We start from the raw sequence: 11,074 nt of genomic DNA on the forward strand, positions 1-11,074 counted from the left end.
AACTCAATGTTTGATTCACTATCACAACACAAACGATCCATTGTAATAACAGGTAATTTTTAAAATTATATAATTTTTTGTTAATGTAATCAAAATTAAAATATTTGATTGTAAATAATAAATATGTATGTTATTAAAGATAATAAATAAATAAAATTGAAAACAAACAATTATATTAAGTTGTAGTTTAATAAAAGAAATCCTTATTTTTTATAATTTAAAACCAATCCCAAAAAATGAGATAATTGTGATAATGATAACATTTTTAGTATATTCTATGAGATAATAAAATTTATTGACTTTTTCCATTAATTGAAATCCTCATAATTTCTTTTTAATAAAATATTTTTTTGTTGATTTAAAAAATATTGATATATAATTCACATTTCTATTATTCAGAATATTATGATTAAAATTAATTTATACTTAAATACATTTGCATATAATTTTTTATTAAAATGTTAAAATAGTAATTTTTACTATATTTTTTAATTTAAAAATTATATTTAAATCGTAATTGTAATTATTAAATCTTTTATAATAATGTTAAATTGTTTTACCTAACCCTACCAACTCTTATTTATACATACAAAAATATTCAAACACGTGTTGCACTATAAAACATACTTATATGCATAATTAAAATTTAATTTTGATAAAATTGCATATAAATCAAATATAAATAATTTATTATACGGTATATACTCTTATAAATTATAACTATAAAACGTTTTATTTTATTTATAAATAAGTTGTCGTAAATTTTCTTTTAAGTTCAAGTATATAAATGGATGAAATATATGTAAATGTATTAGTAATACTGTATTATAAATAATTTATATGTAATAAATTAGTATTCAATATTTATAAGACTATTTTTTAGTGATAAAATAATTTTTAATTTTATACAAAAGTTATTTATATTTTAAATGTTAATCTTGATATACTACAGTATCGTATAAATTATGTAATAATAATAATGTATATATATATATATATATTGTAAAAATATTAATAGTCATTTATAATTATATAGTTTGTATGATTACATTCCCGACAAAGTTTATTTGCATATTATTAAGACCATAGGGTTGGAAAAAAACTAAGTTTATATAAAGTTTCTAAAATAATTCTGAAATTGGATAACAATGAAAATGTTGTTTTTTCAATATTTGTTTTTTGTAACAATTTAGTTTAATGCAATTTTTAATAGTATTTGATATTCTTATTATTTTTTTTATTTATATTCAAAGTAACAAAATTAATGCAATTTATCTGTTGAAAACAATTAAATATACCTTAAATTTTACAAAAACTAAATTTTTGATACTATACTTATATTAAATTTATATAAAAAAAAATCTTAGTTCTACACTAATATAATATCTATTATCTATCATTAATGAAGTATCACAATTAGTGTTGGCAAAAAAGATAAATTTATAAAATAATAAAGAAATTTCTAGAAAGTTTCTAAAAGAAATTTCTATCTATGGGATCCCCATGTTAATTTTGTTATCTCGTTATTTGCTATCATATAACAATACATTAAATATTATTATTAGTATTTTAATTATTAATTTGAGTAAAAAATAATTAAACTATCATATATATATATAATAATGATGAATACTGAATAAAGTTTATAAAAACTTATTATTATTAAATAATTATAATAATTATTATTATTATATCCCATTTGTATAGTACTGTAGTATACTGTATGATATTATATGTATAGTATTATATGTTATTAAAATACTGGTATTACAATAACTATAGATATGGGGATCCCATAGTATAACATTAAAGTTAAATTTCTAAAGAAATTTATTCATGAGAAATTTTCTAGAAACTTTCTCACGGAAATTTATTAGAAACTTTCTATTTGCCCATCTCTAATCACAATAGAGGATCCAATAGAATAATAATAAAGTAAAATTTCTATAGGAATTTATTCATGAGAAATTTTCATTTAAAAATTTATTTAATAATTTTATTTTCTATCTAACAAACTATCAGTTGTTGACATTAATAAAGATTTTTGTTTGAGCTCAGGTAGAGAGCATTAATAATGTTATTTAAAATGTTTGTGGTTAATACACTTAGCATATGAATATAAATAATTTATTTATAATCTAAAAATACAAATATGTTATACAGTTTTAGCTTAAATATCATAGCAAACTACATATACAATAGTAGATCCAATTTAAACTCTATTATGTTTTATATTATATTTTATTCAAAAACAAATGTTGTCTCAAAATTGAATTTCAAATCGATATTTTTCTACAATCTATACGCTATAGTAATAAATTAATGTAAAAGGTATTTTTAAAATAAATGCGTCTAAAATTATATAAAAAAATCATAATTCACACAAGCATTTAATTTTCTACACAAATGGTGTTTAATATTTTTTTTAAATGTTAATTGTAGTAAATAACAGTATTTTTTGGATACTATTTTATAATCTATAATTTACTTCTGTTACATATTTATTGCTAACATAAATTTAAACACAATATATAATATAAGTTCTAATAAATTTTTTGTTATTTTATTAGATTTTTCTTACACTATAAGTACAGTTATATAGTCAGCACTAAATTATACATGTGTTAAGTGTTAATAAATTGTTGAAAAAAATAAAATATATATTATTGTTATTACATTCTTTCAAATTGAATTAAATTTGCAAAATAAATATTTATTTATTTTTTATATAACAGATATTAATTTTATGTACATTTAAAAAAATTAAATTATCTAATATAAATTGAGAAAAATGTTAATTAAAAATGTTAAAATATAATAATTACAATCATTTACATATTAATTAGATTCTAAATTATCCGATAAATCTAAATATGCTATAATTGTGTTTTATAGCTCACTAAAAGATATTTTTATTAATGAATTTTTATATTTTATCGTATAATTTCTATATAATTATCAAATGACTGAAAATTGCATTCATTTATTTAACCTATTGCTAGAATTATTTGATATATTATATAATTATTTATATTACTATACAGTATAGATGAAACATTACTTGTTATTTCTAATTTTTCACTAACAATTAATTTCAGCGCTTATCTCATAATTAATATTGAATTGTGAATTTTTAATTGTTTTATTAAATTATTTAATACACTTATAAATTATATAATATTTAATAATTATTGTACTATAAATATTTATAAGGTTTATTATTGTAACAATGAATTTTATAGTTATTAGTCAATTATTTGTAAAAATCAAATTTTAAAATACAAATAATTAGTGATACTTATATGGTATGTCTTAATTATTATTTAGACTAAAAATTTAACAGACAATCTAAATAAACAAATTATTTAGACATTAAAAATATAATATGTACTTAAAAATTAAGTACAAATTCACGATTAAAATTTTAGATCAAATGTAAAGACGTCTTAAGTACTAACATATAATATATTTGTCGTAAAATTAAGTTAAAATATTTTACAAGTATTTAAGTATTTAAAATATTTTTTTTGAACGAAAAATCTATTATTATAATATAATTTTTATTTTCGATATTATATCAATTATTGTTTTTTAATAATAAATAAAATAAACTACTAGAAATAAATTTATTTAATGGTTACATCTAAAAATTAATATATAATTTGAATAATAAAATTTTATTAATTATTATCGATAGTAAATGTTTGCCACAATTTATCTGATTAATGCTGTAATTTAGTAATATTAAAATACATGAAAATAATTATATGAATTTAATTACTTTGTTTATTACCTCACAAAATAATACATGTGTTAATGACAATTTAATACATAAATTTATACAATAATAATTAAAGCATGACAAATATTTAATTAAATAAATAAATTTTAATTAAATAATAAGCATTTTATCTAAATATACAGTAATTCAACAATTTGTTAGTTATAGTATTTTAACATACAGTAAAAATAATTTAATTTTATAAAATATGTTATTACAAAAAATAAATAAATAAATATAACTAATTTCAGGATTATTTGAGTTGATAACTATTTTATACTCATTTTAAACAATGAAAAATTTATTTTTTATTATATTAATTTGAAATATTATCAAGATAATTTATAATATTTTAAATACTATGCAAAATACACTATAAAATATTATTTTTAAGATTTCCACAAAACACATGTTTTTATAAAAAATATAATAAATTAAATAAATATTTTGTTAGTTTTTAGTAAATATTTTTTTGAATATTATCAAGTTTATATTAATTTGAATATTTTAAAAAATTAGAAAATATTGTTTATAAATATGAGTTTAAACATAATATACATGTATATATTTATAAGGTAAGAACTATAAGCTTATATTTATCTATAAAAATTTAGAAAATATTATTTATAAAATAAAATATTTTGATTTATATATATTTTATAACAACTATTATATTAATCAATACATTTATAGCGTATAAAAATTTTTGGAAATCTTCTGGGATTTATGAAAAAAGTTATACTACTGTATACATCAATTAATAGTATAACTCAATTAGTATAATTAATAGCACTAATGATTTACTATACATTAATATATATATATATATATATATATATATATATAAATATAAATATTGTATAAATATATAATAATATTAATACTGTACTTATACATAAATATATATAATATAAATACTGTATAAATTTATTAGATTAAAATTGTTTTTACCATTAAAATAATTACGATAATGTGGTATGGTTATTAAAAWTTTTTTATTAAAAATGCCGTTATAAGATATTTAAAACATAATTCAGTAATTTTTTATAATAAATAACATCTAAAGAAAATATTATATATTTTATTTAAAAATCATACTAGCAATAATAACATAATTATACGTTCAAATTTATTTATTATAGTAATAATGTTAAAGATTAATATTTAAAATAATTGTTAAATATTGATAATTTTATATAAATCCAATCACTAAATACAATAATTATTTATCGATGTATAAATATAAAATAATTAATTAATAACTAAATAATAAATAGAAGAAATAAAATAATAAATATAAACAATTTTATCTTTACTTTTAAGGACAAAATATATAAAATTATGCAATTCTTAAATTTTATTAAATAGGGTTTTTAATTATTTTAATGTTAAAAGTCTTAACTTTAATTTATTTTAACAATTATTATAGATATTTTTAAAATGAATAAAATCTTTAATTTACTTTATTTGAATAAATTAGTAAATGTTTAACTTAAACAAAAAGTTTATTTTTTAAAATTTCTATAATATTTAATGTATATTTACAGAGTTTTTATAGTCTAATGATTTTGTTTATATCTATTATTACAGTATTTGTCGAGATATACAAAAAATATATTTGAGTGTATTATATATTTTAAATTATATAATTTTTATTTGTATATATAATTTATTATATATATAATTAGTTTATGAAATATTATGTTCACAAATACATTAATTTGTTATATTAATGAATTTTAATTGAATGATTTTGCACTAAAGTATTATATAATTTTATAGACACAATTATAGACACGACATATATTGAATATAATAACATGAATTAAGTAATAAAATTATTTTATTTTATTGTTTATATGTCATATAAGTATATAATATATATATACATTATATTATATATAAATCGTATTATGAATAATATGCTTGTTATGAATAACTAAAATTAAATGTTGATTTTATTAAATAAAATTATTAATTTTTTATACTAAATTGCTTTAAATGAAAATATAGCACATGTATACTAACATAACAATAATACTATATATAAAAAAATTAAATGTTAATTTTAATTATAAGTTGATTTATTTACTATTTTTGTAGATACTATTTTGTTTAGATAATTTAATTGTAGTAAATATATTTTTATATTTATTATAATATATTGTAGTTTTTCGAAAAATTATTGACTAATGATTTGTGAAAAAAATTGTATACAAAATGACTGCTTATGTTTAGTAGTGTAAGTAATGTTGTTATCAAAACACAATTTTTTTTCGTTTTATTGAAATATGATATTAAAGAAGAAATACGTGATAACATGTAAGTCATGCAAAAAAAGGCTTTCATTAGTTTTTATGTTAATATAGTTATGTGTCATTATATGTAGAAAATACTGTATATTATACATTAGAGTATAATGTAATACATTCTATAGTAGAAATTCTAAATAATACACTACAATACTCTATATATCTATAATTTTATGGTTAAACTACTATAATAGATGAAACAAGTATTAATGTACGTTATATACAGTATTTTAATGTACTTTCTATTTAACTTTTTTCAATATTAGACATTAATACTAAAAATAATATTAGATTTAATTATTAGATATATTTTAAATTAAAAATTACAAAAATAAATTTATGAAAAATGGACATTAATGTTAAATTTTATACAGTATATTTAATTTATTTAATTATTGAAACAAACGTTTTTATTTTAACTGTTATCAAAATAATAATTATTAATAATATTTATATATATAAAATATTTGATAATATATAAAATGTAGTCTAAAGTATGTTATATTTAGTTCATTAATTCAAGGTTATATTTTTTTGTTAATTTTGGGAAAATAGTGATAAAAAAGGTTTTATTAATAATAATAATTAATAAATAACAAATATTGTTACAAATTTTTAATTTAAATAGAATTTATCTCTAAACATGATTTATGTCTTTTACAAGTTTTTAAAAAAAATAATAATAAAAGGTTTGTTGAAATATAGATTCCAAGAAAATTTAAGTTTAGTAATAAAATAATTTTGTGTAAAATATTTATTTTTCTAAAAAAATATGTTTCCAATAATTTTTAAAAATAATTAAAATATTGTTAATATTTGAAAATTACTTGACATCATATCTTAAATTTATGTTTTTGTCAATTAAAAGATAATATTTTATACTTTTGTGTACTATTTTTTAAAAGATATCGCTATTCAAAGCATTTTTAAATAAATTAATTGTTTAAAAATAATACTTTATTTTTATTTTTGTTTAATTTATTAAACAAAATTGTTTTGATAATTTTTTACATTGTTTTGACAAAATTTTTAATTATTATTGTGTTATAAATGGATTAATATATGTTGTTTTTATCAGCAGATGTATTGTTTATATATATATATATAATTTATATTTTTTATAATATATCTATATGTGGAACATTGAAATACCTGTGCCAAAAATAATGACATTCCCCCATTAAAGACAATTGTTATATTTTTAAAAATTAGTTAAATAGTCATTTCTAACATTTAAATATTTAACTTTTATTTATATAATTTAATTATATATATATATACAGTACATAAGTTATTATAAATTTAGATTTATTATTATATTTATTTAATAAAAAATGATTGAATTGATAGAATCAATTACTTTAAGTGATTATTATATTGAATTTATAGCAACAATTATAACCGGCATAACAGTGGTGTATGTCATCAAAAAGTGGTTGTCTGTCGTGTCCTACAAATCTCGGGCATCAACTGAAAACAATGACAAACAAACGTTTAGTTGTGATGCAAATAATGGCAAACAAGATATCATTAGTGAGACAAATGTTGATCATTACAGTACCATAAATGACAGTGTTGTAGATGTGATCGACAATTATAATTATAATAATAATAAATTTACTGAATGTGACAATAGTGGTGATCAAAGTCAAGAATGTAATGATAATATCAACAGTAATGGTCAGCTTAGCGATGATGACAGTAGTAGTGATACCACTGTTAGTACTGTAGTGATTGATGATCACCATAAGAATCAAGATTCTGATATATTTATTAATGATAATAATGTCATATTGGGATCAAATGAATCAATTCATAAGATTAGTGTCAATGAGTGCAAAGTTCAGTCCAAATACATTCAACAAGAAATGAATGGAGAAGTTGTAGAAAAAAGTAAAGAAAACGACAAACAAAAGCAAGAAAATCAATTAAATGACAAAATGTTTGATAAATTATATAAGCATTCACTCAATGATTATATATACAGACCTACAACTGTGGAGAAGTTGGACTCACAAATCAATAATAATAATATTAATATTAATGGATATGCTTTCAATGGGTTTCATAGTAGTAGTAGTAGTAGTAGTAGTAAAGGTAGTGAAGAACTACCTCTTAATAATAACACTGAAAGTAATGAGATAACAAATGCAAACAATTTGTTTGATTGTGTGCCGCATTTGGCAGCAATTGTCTTAACCGATGATCATATTAAGGACTGGTGTGAAATTGTGTGCATAACTACCGGATCGGATACAATAGAAACTGAATATCTGGAGCCGGAGTATGTTGTGGTTGACTGCAGAGCACCAGTATTGGCGCGGAGAGGACTTATTAGATATCTGTACAATAAGTTAACTGAATTGGTTACCAATCAGATATCAGAGGATGAATCAATATTTAGATCTATTACGGCGTCAAATAGGTTTCAATTGAAAAATAATTTCAAATTTAGTCTTTATTTGAATGAACCGATTGACAGTTGTCTCCATATGAGAGGCACCGCTGCTAATGATAGTGAAGTTAGCAATGGACAGTCAGTTCGGTTAAAGTCAACTACCGATAAGCTGAGTGTATGGAGTCAAGTGGGAGTTCAGGGATCATTGCTCAGTCATTTTGTTGATGCTATATATATTACAAGTGTGATCACTGGTGTGCCTTTAAATGAGCGATCATTTCATCAACATTTTGTCCAAAACTATACCCGAGAGCCAAAACTAATGAAATGCGAAAAACAATTGTTCACAAATATGGTGAAGCAATTGATGGCCTTTCAAGTGAAAAATGCATTTCCCTTTCCAGTGGCCATCAATTGGATTAATACAGAGGAAGACTTAGAGTCTATTGATTGTCGTACCGGTAAAGCCATTGACACGGGTGTCAAAAGTGGTCATCTATTGAACATAAGTCGTCTATCAAAGCATTCACTTTATCACTTATTTTGCAACTTTTTAGCCAATTATGAGCACAGTCTGCGACCACATCAGTCAATGCCACAAACGTATCGCAAGTGGAAGGAGACGGCACCTAATTATAGGATACAAAAACAATTACTTAAAGTAAGATATGCTGTCGCAGGCAGACAATGGACTACAATGCCATCAGATCTCGATTTGTTTAACTAATGATCCAAACAAACAATACTGTCTTTACTACTCTATTAATATTATTATTATTATTCCTATTATTTTTCACTTATATATTCCTATTATTTCACTTAATTTACTTTTTTCTTTTAGTTACTGAATGTCCAAAAATAGCTATAAATTAATTTTAATTTCAAATCATTTTAATTATTACTTCTTATTTGATTTATAGCCAAAATTTAATTATAAAATAATACTATTTGTTGGACAAAGATTACTAAAATCGATTTGTTAATGTTTTTTCTAATTTAATTATTAAAATAAAAACTAAAATTTAATTTTTCTAAATTATAGAGATATTTAAATTTAAAAAGTTATTATTAAATATATTTAAAGCTTACAATTAATACAAATTAAACTGTAACATAAATTGTAATAAAAATAAAGTTCAATAAAATGTTTGGTTTATCAATATCACTTCATATGGGATATTATAATTATTTTTTATATTGTAAAAATTAATAAAATTGAATTCCCAAATTGATAAAAATTAATTGAAAATTATCTTTTTAAATAATAAAGTTTATTTGTATATATAATAATATCAGTAAATCCTAGGGGTATCATAAATAGATAATAAAATACAATAAGTATAATATTATACAGATATGAATGTATAAATTAAGGGCATATGTATGGGTTAAAAATCAAAGTTAACTGACCTAAAATTAGATTCATTGGGAGGGCATAAAAACTACTACATATTAATGCATATAAAGTTGTTTGGAAACATTGAGAGTAAGTCAATGCTAAACAACAACAATAATATACACTTTTGAAGGGTCATAGACTTTATCATTACATACACTCAGTAATCATAAACCAGTGTTTGTAGTGTTTTGTGTGACTAAGACTATAGTAAAAAATCATATTTATATTTAACACTTGTCTGCCAACAAGTTTTTTGTCACTAAAAATATATTATAAAATTTAATATTAGTTAACCTGATATAAACTATTTGATAAAAATGTAAATTATTTTGTTATAAAAATTGTTAGATCATTTAAATAAAATTAAAATTACTTATTAATTAAAATTACTTATTAATAGTGATTTATCAATTTTTAAAAGTTATTTGTTTAAATACTTAATATTTTGTGTCATATAATTTTCCTGTATATTATACAATATTATATTCAATATTATATGTATTTTTTATAAAGTTTAGACAACCAAACATTAAAATTATCTTATATTATATTTAAATAATATTAAATTTCTATTAATATTTATAATACAATTTGAATACAACAAATAAAGCCCACAATTAAAGATATAACAGGAAATGTTTGATATAAGTGGAGGGGAGGGTCGTCTCAACAACCGATTCAACCATTCAATCAAATGATTTTGTCATTCATTCATTCAATAGTCAAACACACAGTTTGTTTGGTAAAAATAATAACACAACAGTAATAATCCGTTGGTTTCAATCAAAAACAGTAAGTTTTGTTTAGTATAATTTAATAATCAAAAATTTCATAATATTGTATATACTGTAGTAGTTTTCAATATTTAAATTTGTTTTGTTTTTTTTTTGAATTTTTTATTTATTTGATAAGTAATTTTAAGTGACGCATATGTAGTGATAACCTACCCCTTGCTTATTGCTCCCATACCTCAGTCATGTTTGTATGATATCTTCAAATAGATATATTTGAGTTTAAATTAAATTTACTTTTTATACTAATAAATATATTATACAAATTTTTTTATGTAGATTTCATTGTGATTACTATATTTTGATAACGACATAAACTTTCAAATATAACTATACTTTACTAAAAAATGTTTGACTAATATTTCAATCATTTAAAATCTAAACAAAATCCAT

The 11,074-nt window shown here is 19.1% G+C and overlaps 1 protein-coding gene across 2 annotated transcripts; it reads left to right on the plus strand.

Annotated features, from left to right (window-relative positions):
• LOC128953692 (uncharacterized) lies at nt 1–9,302 on the plus strand. Of its 2 annotated transcripts, none has more exons than XM_054299206.1 (2): nt 1–52; nt 7,483–9,302. In XM_054299206.1, exons 1-2 carry the CDS (start codon nt 7–9, stop codon nt 9,216–9,218), a joined length of 1,782 nt encoding a protein of 593 aa, XP_054155181.1. In that variant the 5' UTR covers nt 1–6; the 3' UTR covers nt 9,219–9,302. The 2 variants fall into 2 exon arrangements, with proteins under 2 accessions (XP_054155181.1, XP_054155182.1); XM_054299207.1 differs by lacking the exon at nt 1–52 and adding an exon at nt 6,733–6,782.
• The last annotated feature ends 1,772 nt before the right edge of the window (nt 9,303–11,074 follow it).

Source organism: Oppia nitens, unplaced genomic scaffold (genome assembly GCF_028296485.1).
Source record: "Oppia nitens isolate AA-2021 unplaced genomic scaffold, nextdenovo-longstitch-racon4-pilon3 scaffold23_pilon_pilon_pilon, whole genome shotgun sequence".
NCBI classification, from domain to species: Eukaryota; Metazoa; Arthropoda; class Arachnida; order Sarcoptiformes; family Oppiidae; genus Oppia; species Oppia nitens.

Excerpts from the sequence above, each read along its gene's own strand:
- LOC128953692 (XM_054299206.1), top strand. The coding sequence starts at position 7 with ATGTTTGATTCACTATCACAACACAAACGATCCATTGTAATAACAG. Across the intron at positions 53-7,482 it reads ACGATCCATTGTAATAACAG|CAACAATTATAACCGGCATA; the intron begins GTAATTTTTAAA and ends TTGAATTTATAG.